An 18,964-nucleotide genomic window follows, 5' to 3' on the forward strand; every position below is an offset into this window, starting at 1 on the left:
TTAATGAGTATATTAACTGATTGAGCTCTTGAGTTAACCTTTTTTAAAGTCCAGACTATTCCAGTAACATCAGACACAAAAACAAGACAGCCAGTCCATTATTGGGCACTTTCATGTGAAAGGTATACTCACACTCTTCCTCATTAGCCTCATCTGCACATCTTTTGGATACAGCAGGAAAACCAGACCACCCCCAGAAAACCTCCGCACCATGTGCAGGCTGGACTGGGCCAGGATCTGAACCCCATCTTGTAAAGCAGTAGTGGGAACATTGGTGCCATAAAGTCACTCCCTATATTTAACATCAGTAGAGCTAAAAATGTAAAATTTACAGACGAAATAAAGACTTCAGCTGACACGCCTTGTTTTGCAGATGTTCCATCCTTGAACAATCAGCCTGTCTTAATGTAATCTGGGGGTCGGGGGGGGGGGGGGCTTGGTGGGTACCCAGCACTAGGGAGGATCGAGGTGTGACCAGGACACACTTGTACACACTGGGACGAGTCAGTGTGTTCTGTTGTAGTCCATTTGCTTTAACTAATTAGCACATTACTAGCAATGCACTGATCTGGTGCTGCTGGAAGTGAAGGTCAAAGACCCCAGACCACCCTGTCAGTGAAAGTACCTGCACCTCATGAATTTGAATTTTAGATTGTAATTGAAATGCTGCTAGGGAGGCAAAGTCAGAGAGGCGAGATGCTGGGTATATTGGGAGAAAGATGCTAAGGATAGAGCTGCCAGGGAAGAGGAAAAGAGGAAGACCTAAGAGAAGGTTTATGGATGTGGTGATAGAGGACATGCAGATGATGGGTGTAACAGAACAAGATGCAGAGGACAAAGATATGGAAGAAGATGATCTGCTGTGGCAACCCCTAACGGAAGCAGCTGAAAGAAGAAGGTCAACATGCATACAATTATGTTTACTATCACTTGTAATTCATTTTAAAATGACTTAAGCTAAGAGGTTTTTATGGTGTACTATTATTTAGCCAATCTGAAGTTTAGTTTTTAGTGCAGTGGTTCATATTTTTTTGATGTTGTAAAATGTCAATAAAACAGTTTCTTTTTTCACGTTCTTGTCATTGATCACATAATATTCTTTGTGAAAGCGAACACTGTGGTATTTCTAGGTGATGAGACACACACACACACACACTGGCTGGTGCCATTTTTCTTCCAGTATTATACAAACAGGTTGAGTGTTTTCTCTTCAGTAGGGCCAAGAAGCATTCAGAGACCGGTGATTCCAGTCCAAACCCAATCTGACCTGGAGCTGTAAAATGAATACATTGGACCAATGAAAGACTTCTCATTCAATGCTCTGTCTGTCTTTCCACTTTGAAGAATAACCCTTCTTTAACCTGTAAGTTAATGAACACACTGATTACTTGGACTTGTGTCACATCTTGTGCTTTTCATATTTGATGGTTTTTTACACATCAGTTTCTAGATTTGTATATTTTTTAAACTGTTTACAGCTTCAGCAATAGAAACTGGCACACATTACATGTTGGGTAAGGACAAGAATGGAAACAGGAATGGGAACATGGGCTGAATCAAGAGTAAAAAGATCAAAATATTATTAGTGTAAAGACTCCAGAGACTAACCTGTCTTTCTTCACCTGGATATAAATATAACTGCATTTAATATCTGAATGGATAAAACAAATAAATGATGGCCTTACATTGTCCGGTCATCAAGAATTTCATACTGCAAAAAAGTATAAGATGCATTATAAGAAATGCATTTAGTTATGGAAAAACATTTTAATAAAAAAAAGACTCAACACATAAATATTTTTAGAACAATATATTTGATTATTAAAAGGGAAAAAAATGCACAACAAACTGTACAGTAAACATCTGATTAAGTCTTAAAAGATCTGATGTATTAAAACCTTAATCCATTACATTGGCTAAGGCATAAAGGAGGTTAAAACTGTGCTTCTAAAACAAATCTGTAAAATTTGCTGTTTCACTTTCTTTCAATTCATGTTACGTGTGTGCAAATTGTTCCCAATTAGTGAAAACAAAAGCTTTAAATGCATATTCATCAGGAGTGAGTGAAATTTTGTCTGTAATTAACATTTTTACTTATGCATATTCTGTATGTTTATGATTTTTCCATTATATTTTGTCTTTTTACAAACGTGAAAACAAACTCTGAACTCTTTCTGTCAAATCTTTGACTCACATTTTATACAATCCAGTTCTGTCCAGCCATTGCATGAATCATTCTGAAGATTGTCTAAAATATCAATAAGCATTTTTTCTTAGAGCAGTCATAATGAATACACTTTTAAAAGTTTTTTTTTTATAATTAAATAGAACATCGAAATGTTTATATTGCACTTAAATATACTAAAATAAAATTTTCAAATTTTGTAATTTAATTTCACATTGCAGATGCACGACCCAGTCCTGCATGAATGAATGTGGATACCAGTCTCCCAGTCCACTAAGAGCACGTCTGTATTTAAGGACCAGACTGAATGTTTCAAGGCACTTTATAACCTTTTTAGGCACAAACACATAACTGGCAAATCATTTAACTGCTAAATGACTGCTGCACCTCCACTCAGTGGGCACTCGAGATTTAAAACTATTCATTCTAATGCAAAACCTTCAGGCTGGAATATCTTGTCATAGTGAGTGACAAATCCAAGTGTTGATAATATTGCACGATTCAGGAATTAAGACTATTCCATTAAACTCACTGTGGTTCTTCAAGCTACCAAAAAACTTAACTATTTGTAAATGTGGTTACAAGCCCTTTTTTATTTGATAAAGCACAGTTGTAAATCAGGCCAGCAGATTGCTATTTCTATCACTTGATTTCACTTTACAAATTCACAAGGAACTGCAAAGATCAGGAAGACGTCATCAATTTAAGATGGGCTTCCAGAATACTCCTGTAACAACTTTCTGTGGCACACACCACAAACACGCACAGGGTTGATTGAAGAAGGAAGCGGTAACTCATTTTGTAGGCAGGTCTCACAAAAAATCCCTTCACAGTTCTTGCATATGCTCTAAAAAAAAAAAAACATTACATTTTAGTCGACCTTAACTTGATTATCAAATATCCAATGTATGTTACTTACCGCATATTATTTTTAGTGATGGCTGGGGGAAAAAAAAAAAATGTAATTTCACAATTCCATGAAAAACAGACATATCACAGTTTCTGATAAATCGGACGTCTTTGGTGACCAATGCAGGACAACAAGCAAACAGTCCAATATCACTACTGTTACTCCAGTTGCATAATCCACATGCCAAGTACCCAGACGTGTGCTCGCAATGTCCCAAACACATCAATTTTTACTAAAATATTGTTAAACTAGGGGGTTTGCCCTCTGCTCGCTTCTCTTGGCAACCCCCCCCGGCCTGCACTATGTGCCAGCCACTTTGCATCTCTGCCACTCGTATTGTGCAGAGGGGGGCTGAACGCACCCCAAGGAGATGCAGTCGCTCCTCCGAAGCCCCCTCTTAAACAGTGACACAATGGGAAACAAATACAATTGTTTTTTTTTTTTTTTACCTCCTCTTTGCTTGCGCTGCAGCCGCTGCATGATTTGAACATTTAAAATCCTGTACAACAGCTGTCCTACTCTGTCTTTTATTTATGGCCCTGGGTGTGGTTAAATCTCTTGGCACAGTCTCGTCTCGGAGGACATCAGTTCTTCATATTTTTTAAGTTTATAATTTAAAAATGGAATAAGAATCTGAAAATCTAACAACATCACATTAAAGTTCGATAAATTCTGAAAAGAATGATACCAAACATATATATGTAGGTTTTAAAATAAGCCTGATTTAAAGCGTGATAAAAAAGTCACATAAAATTGTTGCACTTTTAGACTTAGGATTTTATATATAAAGAGTAGATAAACTACTTCTAGAAAAAAGCGTTTATTAACAAAAATGGAAACCCTTCTCCCATTGTTACATTTATATTCATAGGATTATTTAACAGCAGTCTATGAATCTGCACGGCTAAACTGACGGTCTTCTTGTTGAAGCTTCTCAGATATCCACAAATTTGAGGAATACTCATGTTTGTACTTGCGTTTCTTTAACTTCTAATCTTTAGTTGTACACGTCTCTCAGTGAACTTTGAAATGTTCACATCATGTGACGCTATTGGCAGATGGCTAAGAAGCTACCCAACTTACTTTTCTCTCTCTGTCTGCGCTGACTTTCTCTGATCCTGACGTAGGGGGTGTGAGCAGGGGGGCTGTTCGCACACCTAGACGATACGGACGCTCGTCTAAAAATGCTGAAAGATTATCTTCACATTGCTCCCTTCTGTGCAGCTGCTTCGTGAAGCGACATGCTGCATGGTGCTTCGCATACTTAAAAGCTCGAAGGGCACGTATTGATTTTTGACTGAAAAACAAACTCGGTCTCTGTCTCTCTCTCTCTGCTCCTGACGGAGGCGGTGTGAGCTGCCGCCTTCAACAGCTTTGTGCCGCGGTTCTTCGCATACTTAAAAGCCAAACAGCCCTATTGATTTGTTTGCTTTCCTCTCTCTTTCTGACATTTTGTGCTCCTGACGCGCACTCCTTTGAAGAGGAAGATATGTTTGCATTCTTTTAATTGTGAGATGGAACTGTCATCTCTGTCTTGTCATGGAGCACAGTTTAAACTTTTGAAAAAGAGACAAATGTTTGTTTGCAGTGTTTGAATAAAGCTCCTGTCTCTCTACAACCTCCTGTGTTTCTGTGCAAATCTGTGACCCAAGCATGACAATATAAAAATAACCATATAAACATATGGTTTCTACTTCGTGGATTTTCACCTTTCGCGGGGGGTTCTGGAACGCAACCCCCGCGATGGAGGTGGGATTACTGTACAATGTCAGCTGTGACTGAGTGGGCGTGTGATCAGGTAAGGTTGGGTCTTCAATTCAAATTCATTTTCTCATTTTAGTTCACAAGAGTGCTTTCACATATTTGTGATGTTGTGAGCATGTGACTGGATCACTCGACACGTGTATTATGTAACACAAGTATGTGAGGTTTTTTCATGGATGTTTTTAATTGTTTGCTGTGGTTCAACATTGGTCACCATAAATGCCAATTCCATCAGACGGTTTGCTATCTCTGTTCTGTATAAAATTACAAGATTAAAATTTTTTCTCAGCCATCACTACAAACTACGTGGGGTAGGTAGCACATTAAAATATATATTTTTTAGGTTAAGTATTTCTATAAATCAGGTTACAATTTTTTTTTGTCCCAGTATGAAGTTCAACAACTATAGATAGGTCTGACACCAAAATAAAGCATGTACCGTACATATGTGGGAGCCTCAACAGGCAGATGAATGTCCCTTTCTTGAAGGCAATCGTAGATGGCACAAGTTCTGCAGGTACGTGTGGTATGGCAAAATGATCTCATTGTTTGGTCAAGAGTTCTGCCTTTAGTTTAAAAAGTGACTCCCATCAGGCTTTAGGTGTCCTGTTTGTGTGTGTGCTGATAATTCAGGAAGTAAGTAGTTTAACAAAAGAACACGTGTTTTGAACATAACAACCGCATAAACAGGAATGGATTATGCAACACGAGTATTGGGAGTTTTTTTTTCTTTTTCCATAAATATTTTCACATCGTTTGCCATTGTACCACACTGGTCACCATTGTCTCCTATTATGTCAAAAACATCAAAGTACATGTGATAAGTAACATATGAAAAAATATATATTTTGGTGGAGTATTCCTTCAAGTATAAAGTTAATATATCAGGCAATGTTCTTAGTTTATCTAAAATTTAACAAATCATTTTCAATATGGGGTGGCATGGTGGCGCAGTGGTAGCGCTGCTGCCTCACAGTAAGGAGACCCAGGTTCGCTTCCTGGGTCCTCTCTATGTGGAGTTTGCATGTTCTCCCCGTGTCTGCGTGGGTTTCCTCTGGGTGATCTGATTTTCTCCCACAGTCCAGACATGCAGGTTAGGTGTGTTGGCAATCCTAACTTGTCCCTAGTGTGTGTATGTCCTGCGGTGGGCTGGCACCCTGCTCGGTATTTGTTCCTGCCTTGTTGGCTGGGATTGGCTCCAGCAGACCCTTGTGACCCGGTGTTAGGATATAGTGGGTTGGATGATGACCGACTGACTGACTGATTCAATTTGGTTTGAATCCAATCTGGCAGGCAGAAAATTCTTTGTTAGTTGTGGTAATTATATTTCAAAAACATATGATATTCTGTAGGGGCGGCACGGTGGCGCAGTTGCCTCGCAGTTAGGAGACCCGGGTTCGCTTCCCGGATCCACCCTGCGTGGAGTTTGCATGTTCTCCCCGTGTCTGCGTGGGTTTCCTCCGGGCACTCCGGTTTCCTCCCACAGTCCAAAGACATGCAGGTTAGGTGGATTGGTGATTCTAAATTGGCCCTAGTGTGTGCTTGGTGTGTGGGTGTGCTTGTGTGTGTCCTGCGGTGGGTTGGCACCCTTCCCGGGATTGGTTCCCTGCCTTGTGCCCTGTGTTGGCTGGGATTGGCTCCAGCAGACCCCCTGTGACCCTGTGTTTGGATTCAGCGGGTTTGGAAAATGGATGGAGGATGGATGGATGATATTCTGTATGGTGTTCCACAAGGCTCTATCCTTTGTCCACTGCTCTTTTCGATTACATGCTTCCGTTAGGTCAGATTATCTCAGGGCATAACGTGAGCTACCACAGCTATGCTGATGACACACAACTTTATTTATCAATAGCACCTGATGATCCCGACTCTTGGTTAAATGACACAATGTCTTACTTGTGTTTCCGATTGGATGAGTAGTAATTTTCTCAAACGAAATAAAGAGAAAATAGAAATTTTAGTGATTGGCAATAATGGATATAATGAGGTTATCAGAAATAAACTTGATGCATTAGGATTAAAAGTTAAGACAGAGGTAAAGAATTTAGGGGTAATTATTGACTCTGACCTGAATTTTAAATCACGTATTAAGTGGAAAAATGCTGTCCTAGTAATCTGATTAAGAAATATAGCAAAAGTTAGACCTCTTACACATTACAAGATGCTGAAAAATCAGTTCACACTTTTGTTTTCAGTCGGCTAAATTACTGTAACACACTCCTCTCAGGACTACCCAAAAAAAAGACATCAATCAATTGCAACTAGTGCAGAATGCAGCTGCTAGAATCTTAACTAGGAAAAGAAAATCTGAGCACATCTCTCCAGTTCTGATGTCACTACACTGGTTACTTGTGTCATTTGGAATGGACTTAAAAATACTGCTTATGATTTACAAAGCCTTAAATAATCTCACTTATAATCTTATATTTCAGAATGTCTAACACCTTACACTCCAAATCGTAACCTTAGATCTTCAAATGAGTGTCTACTTAGAATTCCAAGAGCTAAACTTAAAAGAAATGGTGAGGCGGCCTTCTGTTGTATGCACCTAAAATCTGGAATAGCCTACCAATAGGAATTCGCCAGGCTAATACAGTGGAGCACTACTGAAAACATTACTTTAACATGGCTTTCTCATAGCTTCATTTTAGTTTAATCCTGATGCTCTGTAATTCTATTAATTATCATTATCGTTCCTGGTGGCTCCAAAATCCGTATTAACCCTTACTTACTCTGCTGCTCTTTTTCCGGGTTTCTGTGGTGACAATCTGCGCCACCACCACCTAATCAAAGCACCATGATGTCACTACATTGATGGATTAAAGGCCAGAAGTCCACATGACCATCATCATCAAATTCTTCTATGAGAACCCTAAATACAATGAGGACTGATTGAGGTCATTTATGTTAGATATGTTAGGTAGAATGCCTAGAAGGGGCTGTGCGGTCTTGTGGCCTGGAACCCTTGCAGATTTTTTTTTCTCCAGCCGTCTGGAGTTTTTTTTTTGTTTTTTCTGTCCTCCCTGGCCATCAGAACTTACTTTTATTCTATGTTAATTAGTGCTACCTAATTTTAATGCTTATTTATTTTGTTTTTTTTTTCCCTCTTTCTTCATCATGTAAAGCACTTTGAGCTACATTGTTTGTATGAAAATGTGCTATATAAATAAATGTTGTTGTTGTTGATTTTCAATATCTCTGACAGCTATTCTCCCTTGGAGTGACAAGGTGTCCCCCAGATCATTTGAGATGCAACACAGACACTGTACCGATAACAGCTGAATTTATCATTTAAGCCAAAGATACTTTTTAAAATTACATCACTAACTGCTTTAATAATGTAAAACAGTGCATGCATGATATCTGACTCGAAGAAAATAGAAAGGTCTTTTAGTAGGTAGTAACTCTGAACAGTATGAAATTGTAGCTTTGATAAATCACTCCAAAATTTGTTAGCTTTTATATGTATTTTCTGCAAATAGAGAGTGGTTTATTAAGTTGCTATCATGATTTGACTTTTCATACTTTAATATGGTTTCTTTCACCTCATAAAATAATTTAAACAATGTTACTGAGGTTTAAGAGGTCAAAGATTCCTGGGGTCACATTTGTTTTTTTGACTGAAGGCGTTTTTAACATAGTAATATTTAAATCACATTTTTCTGTGACGCATGTGTGTCATTACCAGGCCGGTATAAAAGGTCAGTATTGTGCACTTCCTGGTTTGTCCAAGTTTGTTTGGAGTTCGGTTGCGCAGCCTTGTTGGGTGCCGCCAGGGGGAGCTGTAAAGGAACAGAAGGACTCGTGCCGTATTTATAGCCCAGAAATACTCCCAGGTCATGAGGATGGGAGTCCCGAAGTATTTTCGGGCTGAAGAGTCCAATTCTCCATCTCCTAAAAAAAGTGGTGTGTTATTTTTGTTGATCATATTGATCCCTGCCTATGAAATCTTTTCGGTCATTTTGACCACATCTTCTGGCTTTACGCTTTGGCCTAGTTTTCAACTCTCTTGCTGCACCCCCTGACTACAATTTTAGTTTTGTGCACTAAGCTTGTTTTCTAGATGTTCAGTCTCTGGGTAGTTGACCATGGCTAGTTTATACTTTTCCTTTTCTCCTGATTACATTTCCTTTCAAAACTGCTGCCTCCTGTACACCCACACCCTGTACGCCTGGTCACCAACAATGATGAAATATATACACAACCACACAAGCATATTTACCTGTATATAAACACAAACAAACTCCAGTTTATTTGCTGCCGGGTGGAATCTGGGAAACCAATCACTAAGATTACATCCATATTTATTATAAATTAGCTGTCCCCTGTGGTTCTGCCCACGTATTAGTGAAACGGGACAAACTTTAAAAATCAATAACAAATTAAAGCAAAATGTAATTCTGGCCAAGCGGAAGGTAGGTACGCTCCATCATCAAACATTGAGAGTGTATCTGAGCGTGTTCAGCTCCGACGGGAGAGTGTCCCCCATGTTGGGAGAAAAACACATAGTCGTGATATCTCTGGCAATCAGCAGCTACCTTCTAAAACACATGTAGCTCTGATCTCTCTCAAAAATGTCAATACAAATGTGCATGAGTGAGGAGGGCCCCATCCCTCTGCTCTCAGCCCACAGCGTCTCTCTCAGATTCACACAAATAAATCAGTACCACAAGCGAACTATGATACTTAGCGTGATGAGAGAGGTCACAAAAATCAACCAGAATGTTCAAGCAAATTATAAAAAAAAAAAAACGATCTAAATCTGTGAAGTAGTTCTCTCGTGAAAAAGTGGACAGACAGAAAGACAGACATTGGATTTTATATATACAGTAGATATAGATGTATTCATGCACATAGCTGAAGGAGGAAATATACTTCCTAATTTAAAAGTACAAAATAAACTTTACTGTTTTCATTTGTAATAACACCATGACACAGAGATGTAGTAAAAAGGGTAGACACTAAACGGACATTACAATAATGTATATAATAAAACAATGGTATGTAAAGAGATGTAGGCTGTTGTTTGATGATACCTGTTGTAAGAATACTAGGAGTCGCTGTCGCTCCGTTAAACCCAATGGACAGACACGAAGACACCGAGTAAAAGCACTAAGAAGATATTTAATATTTCCTTTTTTTAAATAGTCCTCCTCCAGCACCACAGCCACCAATAAACACAAGTAAATACACAATAAATCACTATAACCCTCTCCTTCACACCTCACAGCAAGTTCTGTCTTACTCCTCCCAACTCCGGCTCGCTTGCTGGGTGGGTCTCCACCAATCCTTTATATAGTCCTTGACCCGGAAGTGCTTCTGTTCTTCCACTCATGTGACTTGCTAGCACTTCTGGGTCAGATGGAGAATTGGACTCTTCAGCCCGGAAATACTTCGGGACTTCCATCCTCATGACCTGGGAGTATTTCCGGGCTATAAATACAGCACGAGTCCTTCTGTTCCTTTACAGCTCCCCCTGGCGGCACCCAACAAGGCTGCGCAACCGAACTCCAAGTTCCAGGATGCCCTACAGGAATCCAGGGTACCACCAGATCCCAGGGAAGCTGCCATCTAATGTTTTGGGGGAGGCAGTGACCTGGAAAAGCTGCCTTCTCCCATCCTTCCATCACAGGGGCGTCTCGGCCGGGATGAGCCACCAGCTATCCGCCACACTGCATAAACTTTTTTCAAACCAAATACCACTTAAAAACAAGATTTTGTGCCTGTTTCCAAGAATTTAAACTGCAAACACTTGAGAAAACCAGAAGGCCATAACAATGTTTGTCTCTTTTATACAGGTATTTATTGTTTAATGTCTCTCTAGTGTCAAAACTAATATGTAAAAAGCTATTATGTTACATTATTGTTTTCTGTATTTCTTTCATACTAAGTTTCTAAAATACAACAGACTTCTCAAAATAACTCATTTAAAAGTATACCTTGGGTCTCGCTAAAGAATCATCTTCTTCACACAGCTTACATACAGAAGGTCCCCCTTTTTCTATGGTGGTTTGATCCTACAAAGCAAATACAAAATTTTGTGTTTTGTAATTTGTATTTTGACAGTGCTTAATAGACACTGTTATTCCTAACATAAATGCAATGTATCAAGAAAAGTAGCAGTGCCATAAAAGCTGTGTGTAAAGGAATACTCCTCCAAAAAATTTTATATTTTTTAACGTTACATAATGTTGTTTGTAGTGATGACAAAGGAAACATTTTAATCTCATATTTTCATGGAGATGAACTTTCTGACAGTATAAATACTAATAATGGATACAGCAAACAATATAAAAATATCCATGCAAAAATTTCTTATTACTCTTGTCACATAATCTGCACATTAAGTCATGCAGTTGTATGACCACAACAGACAAAAAATGCATTAATTCTTTGGTAAAATATTGTTAAATAAGTACTTCCAGACCCCTCCTCGAACCACCACCTTATCGTGGTGGAGGGGTTTGCGTGTCCCAATGATCCTAGGAGCTCTGTTGTCCGCGGCTTTATGCCCCTGGTAGAGTCACCCAAGGCAAACTGGTCCTAGGTGAGGGATGAGACAAAGTGCGGTTCAAAAGATCTTCTATGATGAATAAAAAATTTGGAAGGCGTTTTCCCTTGCCCGGACGTAGGTCACTGGAGCCCCCCTCTGGAGCCAGGCCTGGAGGTGGGGCTCGATGGCGAGCGCCTGGTGGCCGGGCTTGCACGAAGAGGCAACGTGGGTCCCCCTTCCCATGGGCTCACCACCTATGGGAGGGGCCAAGGAGGTCGGTGCAGTGTGAGTTGGGTGGTGGCCGAAGGCGGGGACCTTGGCGGTCCAATCCTCGGCTACAGAAGCTGGCTCTTGGGCCATGGAATGTCATCTCTATGAAGGGGAAGGAGCCTGAGCTTGTGTGCAAGGTTGAGAGGTTCCGGCTAGATATAGTCAGGCTCACCTCGACGCACAGCTTGGACTCTGGAACCAATCTCCTTGAGAGGGGCTGGACTCTCTACAACTCTGGAGTTGCCCCCCGGTGAGAGGCTCCGAGCAGGTGTGGGCATACTTATTGCCCCCTGACTTGGAGCCTGTACATTGGGGTTTACCCCGGTGGACGAGAGGGTAGCCTCCCTCCGCCTTCGGGTGGGTCCTAACTGTTGGTTGTGCGTATGCACCGAACAGCAGTTCAGAGTACCCACCCTTTTTGGAGTCCCTGGAGGGGGTGCTAGAGGGCATACCTTCTGGGGACTCCCTCGAACTGCTGGGAGACTTCAATGCTCACGTGGGCAATGACAGTGAGACCTGGAAGGGAGTGACTTGGAGGAATGGCCCCCCCGATCTGAACCCGAGTGGTGTTTTGTTATTGGACTTCTATGCTCGTCACGGATTGTCCAGAACGAACACCATGTTCAAGCACAGGGGTGTTCATATGTGCACTTGGCACCAGGACACCCTAGGCCTCAGTTCGATGATCGACTTTGTGGTCGTGTCGTCGGACTTGCGGCCACATGTCTTGTACACTCGGGTGAAGAGAGGGGCGGAGCTGTCAACTGATCACCACCTGGTGGTGAGTTGGCTTCGATGGTGGGGGAGGATGCCGGTCAGGCCTGGTAGGCCCAAACGTGTTGTGAGGGTCTGCTGGGAATGTCTGGCAGAGCCCCCTGTCAGAAATAGCTTCAACTCCCACCTCCAGCAGAACTTCGACCATGTCCCGAGGGAGGTGGGGGACACTGAGTCCGAATGGGCCATGTTCCATGCCTCTATTGTTGAGGCGGCTGACCGGAGCTGTAGCCGTAAGGTGGTTGGTGCCTGTCGTGGCGGCAACCCTGAACCCGTTGGTGGACACTGGTGGTGAGGGATGCTGTCAAGCTGAAGGAGGAGTCCTACCGGTCCCTTTTGTCCTGTGGGACTCTGAAGGCAGCTAATAGGTACCAGCAGGCCAAGCGGAATGCGGCTTCAGTGGTTGCTGAGGCAAAAACTCGGGCATGGGAGGAGTTTGGGGAGGCCATGGAGAACGACTTTCGGACGGCTTCGAGGAGATTCTGGTCCACCGTCCGGTGTCTCAGGAGGGGGAAGCAGTCGATTGGCAGTGTCAACACTGTATATGGTGGGGATGGTGCGCTGCTGACCTCGACTCGGGACGTTGTGGGTCAGTGGAGGGGAGAACTTCGAAGACCTCCTCAATCCCACTAACATGCCTTCCAATGAGGAAGCAGAGCCTGGGGACTCGGAGGTGGGCTCCATCTCTGGGACTGAGGTCACCGAGGTGGTCAAAAAACTCCTTGGTCGCAGTTCCTCAAGGCTCTGGATGTTGTACAGCTGTCTTGGTTGACACATCTCTGCAACATCGCATGGACATCAGGGACAGTGCCTCCGGATTGGCAGACCGGGGTGGTGGTCCCCCAGAGGGATCACACTCCTCAGCCTCCCTGGAAAAGTCTATTCGGGGGTTCTGGAGAGGAGGGTTCGTTTGATAGTCGAACCTAGGATTCAGGAGGAACAGTGTGGTTTTCGTCCTGGTCGCGGAACAGTGGACCAGCTCTACACCCTTGGCAGAGTCCTGGAGGGTGCATGGGAGTTCGCCCAACCAGTCTACATGTGTTTTGTGGACTTGGAAAAGGCGTTCGACCGTGTCCCTTGGAGAATCCTGTGGGGGGTGCTCTGGGAGTATGAGGTACCGGAATCCCTGATAAGGGCTGTTTGGTCCCTGTACAACCGGTGTCAGAGCTTGGTCTGCATTGCCGGCAGTAAGTCGAACCCGTTTTCAGTGAGAGTTGGACTCCGCCAGGGCTGCCCTTTGTCACCGACTCTGTTCATAACTTTTATGGACAGAATTTCTAGGCACAGCCAGGGTGTTGAGGGGGTCCGGTTTGGTGGACTCAGGATTGGGTCACTGCTTTTTGCAGATGATGTTGTCCTGTTTGCTTCATCAGGCCGTGATCTTCAGCTCTCTCTGGATTGGTTCGCAGCTGAGTGTGAAGCGGCTGGGATGGGAATCAGCACCTCCAAATCCGAGACCATGGTCCTCAGCCGGAAAAGGGTGGAGTGCCCTCTCAGGGTTGGGAGCGAGATCCTGCCTCAAGTGGAGGAGTTCAAGTATCTCGGGGACTTGTTCACGAGTGAAGGAAGAATGGAGCGTGAGATCGACAGGCGGATCGTTGCGGCGTCTGCAGTGATGCGGGCTCTGCATCAGTCTGTCGTGGTGAAAAAGGAGCTGAGCTGTAAGGCAAAGCTCTCAATTTACCAGTCGATCTATGTTCCTACCCTCACCTATGGTCATGAGCTATGGGTAGTGACCGAAAGAACGAGATCGCGAATACAAGCGGCTGAAATGAGTTTCCTCCGCAGGGTGTCTGGGCTTTCCCTTAAAGATAGGGTGAGAAGCTCAGTCATCCAGGAGGGGCTCAGAGTAGAACCGCTGCTCCTCCGCATCAAGAGGAGTCAGATGAGGTGGCTCGGGCATCTGATCAAGATGCCTCCTGGACGCCTCCCTGGTGAGGTGTTCCGGGCACGTCCAACCGGGAGGAGGCCCCAGGGAAGACCCAGGACACGCTGGAGGGACTATGTCTCCCGGCTGGCCTTGGAACGCCTTGGGATTATCCTGGAAGAGCTAGAAGAAGTGTCAGGAGAGAGGGAAGTCTGGGCATCTCTGCTCAAGCTGCTGCCCCCACAACTCGACCTCGGATAAGCGGAAGAGGATGGATGGATGGATGGATGGATGGATGGATGGATGGATGGATGGATGGAAGTACTTCCAGAAAATCCATGAAAATATGAGGTTGAAAATATTTCCGTGATTTCACTACAAACTACATGGGGTAAGTAACATAAAAAATATACAGAATTTTTGGCTAGAGTACTATTTTCATGCCTGAAACACATTAAAAATAGCAAAAAAAAAAAAAAAACAATTTCACCTGTTCATCTTCAATCTTTGATTCCAATCTGCAGGAATAATAAACAATAAAAAGTACTGCAAAATGTATATAAAAATTTCACAAGAAAGAATAATAAAATAGACTAGGTTTCTTTCAAAATGTTTAATTTAAATGCATTTTATTAGGACTAAATGAATAAATAATACCCTTATATGTTATCAAAGAAGGAATATCTTTGTGAATATCACCATGGTTTAAAATGAACCTGGGAAGAAGAAGACTGTCTAAACCTTGTGCCATTAACAGCTATGAGAGTTTCAGGTTAAAGCCCATTTATATTCAGTACAATGACACAATGGTCTGTGTATAGTTCAAGCGTTCAGTGCGCAACATTGCACTTTAGCTGTCCCCCCCCCCGTCAAAGTTCTTTCTTTGCCTTTACATATCAATCTTACATTTCCATTTCTGCCTACACAAATGTTCACAAGGGTCTGGGTGATTTCTTAAGATGAACTTGTGGAATTTTGGCTATCACTGTGTGCTTTTAATGTTGGATTGCACAAGTGCCGATAGCAGCACTTCACACAACTGTTCCTCCAATGACCGCATGTTTTCTTGTCTAGCACATGCGCCATCCCATGTACAGGGTTGCATTATTATAAAATTCTGGAGGCACATGGTTGCCAACAAGAGAATTTTAGATTTTTTTACCTCTTCACAAGCATTATTTTTAAATATATGTTGCCATTTTTTATGACTGTATCAATGCATGCAGTCAACTTATCTAGAAAACACTAAAGATAGGGTACAAAAAATGCATAATACAGACCTGGTGCTCTCTCTTTCATCCAAAACTGTTTTCAGTTTACTGTTTTCTTTTTTAACTTGTTGAAGCTCCTAAAACACATTTATATAAATGAAAATTAATTTTAATACTTTGTAAATGCTGAAATTAATTTCTCAGATGTATTAAATTCATGAATAAGGAGTTCTGTTGTCACCTTGCTTTTATTTTGTAAATACAGAGGCCAAAAATATAAACGTTGTGTTTACTGAGAAAACACACAACAGAAGACCAGAGTCTATGGTAGCTATAGAATTTTAATCAAATATTTGTAATCAATACATGGTAATTTTTACAATTTAATACAAGAATATACTTAAATGAAGTTGTATGAATGGATTATTAAAAGCATAAGGAACAGGACTGAAGGTAAAGGCGGTTTAAAGCTTGAGCATGCAAGGGTTGCCTCATCTTAAGAGGAACCATCAAGGTAATTACTAAAGTTAAAATGAAGTAAATGAGTGATAAGCACCCCTTTAGAAAGTGAGAACAACTAGTGAGAAAGCCAAACATCCATTGATCTTATCACTGCTTCACAATAGGGAAAACCATAGGACACCCCTATTAATGAAGTGGTGTTTAGAATAATGGAAGAATCGCATACTGTACAGTGCATCTGGAAAGTATTCACAGCGCATCACTTTTTCCACATTTTGTTATGTTACAGCCTTATTCCAAAATGGATTAAATTCATTTTTTTCCTCAGAATTCTGCACACAACACCCCATAATGACAACATGAAAAAAGTTTACTTGAGGTTTTTGCAAATTTATTAAAAATAAAAAAACTGAGAAATCACATGTACATAAGTATTCACAGCCTTTGCTCAATACTTTGTCGATGCACCTTTGGCAGCAATTACAGCCTCAAGTCTTGTTGAATATGATGCCACAAGCTTGGCACACCTAACATTGCCCAGTTTCGCCCATTCCTCTTTGCAGCACCTCTCAAGCTCCATCAGGTTGGATGGGAAGCGTTGGTGCACAGCCATTTTAAGATCTCTCCAGAGATGTTCAATCGGATTCAAGTCTGGGCTCTGGCTGGGCCACTCAAAGACATTCACAGAGTTGTCCTGAAGCCACTCCTTTGATATCTTGGCTGTGTGCTTAGGGTCGTTGTCCTGCTGAAAGATGAACCGTCGCCCCAGTCTGAGGTCAAGAGCACTCTGGAGCAGGTTTCATCCAGGATGTCTCTGTACATTGCTGCAGTCATCTTTCCCTTTATCCTGACTAGTCTTCCAGTTCCTGCCGCTGAAAAACATCCCCACAGCATGATGCTGCCACCACCATGCTTCACTGTAGGGATGGTGCCAGGTTTCCTCCAAACATGACGCCTGGCATTCACACCAAAGAGCTCAATCTTTGTCTCACCAGACCAGAGAGTTTTCTTTCTCATGGTCTGAGAGTCCTTCAGGTGCCTTTTGGCAAACTCCAGGTGGGCTGCCATGTGCCTTTTACTAAGGAGTGGCTTCCGTCTGGCCACTCTACCATACAGGCCTGATTGGTGGATGGCTGCAGAGATGGTTGTCCTTCTGGAAGTTTCTCCTCTCTCTACAGAGGGCCTCTGGAGCTCTGACAGAGTGACCATTGGGTTCTTGGTCACCTCCCTGACTAAGGCCCTTCTCCCCCGATCGCTCAGTTTAGATGGCCGGCCAGCTCTAGGAAGAGTCCTGGTGGTTTTGAACTTCTTCCACTTATGGATGATGGGAGGACACTGTGCTCATTGGGACCTTCAAAGCAGCAGACATTTTTCTGTAACCTTCCCCAGATTTGTGCCTCGAGACAATCCTGTCTCGGAGGTCTACAGACAATTCCTTTGACTTCATGTTTGGTTTGTGCTCTGACATGAATTGTCAACTGTGGGACCTTATATAGACAGGTGTGTGCCTTTCCAAATCATGTCCAACCAACTGAATTTACCACAGGTGGACTCCAATTAAGCTGCAGAAATGATCAGGGGAAACCGGATGCACCTGAGCTCAATTTTGAGCTTCATGGCAAAGGCTGTGAATACTTATGTACATGTGCTTTCTCAATTTTTTTATTTTTAATAAATTTGCAAAAATCTCAAGTAAACTTTTTTCATGTTGTCATTATGGGGTGTTGTGTGTAGAATTCTGAAGAAAAAATGAATTTAATCCATTTTGGAATAAGGCTGTAACATAACAAAATGTGGAAAAAGTGATGCGCTGTGAATACTTTCCGGATGCACTGTATATACAAAGTTACTGTTGGTTGTAGTCGATTGGCTAAGATGATAGAATTCTGCATATTAAGATTCAAATGACGTGATGTATTGGTTAAAGCAATGGTAATAGAAAAGTACAAAAGAGAATGAATTGTTTTACTGCTTGCTCACTCCATGGGCTAAGACATACTGTATCTACGTGCAAATTGTTCTGCATTTATATGTGGTCTCAGAGAATATTTTTTTTGAAAATATAGTAGTTTTTTCCACAATATAGCCTCCATGTCTTTTCTTTTAAAGGGAAAACTCTACTCCTCCTCACAAGGGATTAATGGGAAATGGTTTCCAACCAGCATTCCCTGAATTCACTTTAGAATGGGTATCCTTGGCCTCAGCTTCCCCAACTAGTAGGTAAGTGTTACCACCTATTATTCAGAGGATTATCATTCAAAAGATCTTGTTTAGGCCTCACACTATCTTCAGGTAGAGATTCTGTTTTTAAATAAAATGGGCATGTTGTGAAAGCCAATATCAATTAGGATAGCCATTTATAATTTAGAAAAGTGGCATGCAGTAAGGATATGACTATTTTAAATACACATATTCAGGTACACAAGTTTGGGTCATACCCGTCTGATATCATCCACTTGCTGTTTGTATCCTTTGTTTGAAGTTGGTGGAGACTCAATATGATTACAGGTTTTTCGTTCTTTCTCCCTCTTCAACTCTGCTTCTAAATGTAATCTAAGTCAAAAAATTAATAAAGGGAGCAAATTTAATCAATGGATACACAAAACTGAATATACTATTATTTCACTGCATGCATGTACTAAATCAACAATAATTTCTTACATTGTCAAAAATTTTACCTTATAATTACACTGACGGTCATAACTTTGATAGCAAAAATGTTTTGCTGAAACAAGGAATCAGGCGCATTTATACAATGTAGGACATAATATGTGAACCTCTTTAACTCATTTAAACTTACATTGTTAAAGTAACATTTAAGTGTAAAAACATGAAACAATTAATTACAAAATAAACAGATGTCTAAAAATAGGTCTGAATTCATTTCCATATCACTCGCATTAGTATTCACTCCCTTTAAAATGACACACCTAAATTGTCACTGGAGCATCTAATTGGTTTCAAAAGTCACAGAACTAATTCAATATAGATCCCCTGTCTGTAGTCAATGGGTTTCAGTTGCTTGTAG

At 41.6% G+C, this 18,964-nt stretch overlaps 1 protein-coding gene across 7 annotated transcripts in view; it reads right to left on the reverse strand.

Moving 5' to 3' along the window:
• Positions 1 to 1,795: 1,795 nt before the first annotated feature.
• The window catches only part of rufy3 (RUN and FYVE domain containing 3), a 117,346-nt gene continuing 100,177 nt past the window's right edge, over positions 1,796 to 18,964 (reverse strand). For 5 of the 7 annotated variants that reach the window (XM_028805575.2, XM_028805573.2, XM_028805571.2 and 2 more), the window contains 5 exons: positions 18,375 to 18,489; positions 15,544 to 15,611; positions 14,754 to 14,784; positions 10,799 to 10,876; positions 1,796 to 3,032 (listed from right to left, as the gene is read on the reverse strand). In XM_028805575.2, coding sequence (XP_028661408.1) covers positions 2,889 to 3,032; positions 10,799 to 10,876; positions 14,754 to 14,784; positions 15,544 to 15,611; positions 18,375 to 18,489 — 436 coding nt within the window. In that variant the 3' untranslated portion in view covers positions 1,796 to 2,888. Of the gene's footprint in view, positions 3,033 to 10,798; positions 10,877 to 14,753; positions 14,785 to 15,543; positions 15,612 to 18,374; positions 18,490 to 18,964 lie in introns of those variants that run through there. The other 2 variants (XM_028805572.2, XM_028805580.2) reach the window with 2 other exon arrangements.

The sequence above is a fragment of the Erpetoichthys calabaricus genome, chromosome 7 (genome assembly GCF_900747795.2).
Source record: "Erpetoichthys calabaricus chromosome 7, fErpCal1.3, whole genome shotgun sequence".
NCBI lineage: Eukaryota > Metazoa > Chordata > Cladistia > Polypteriformes > Polypteridae > Erpetoichthys > Erpetoichthys calabaricus.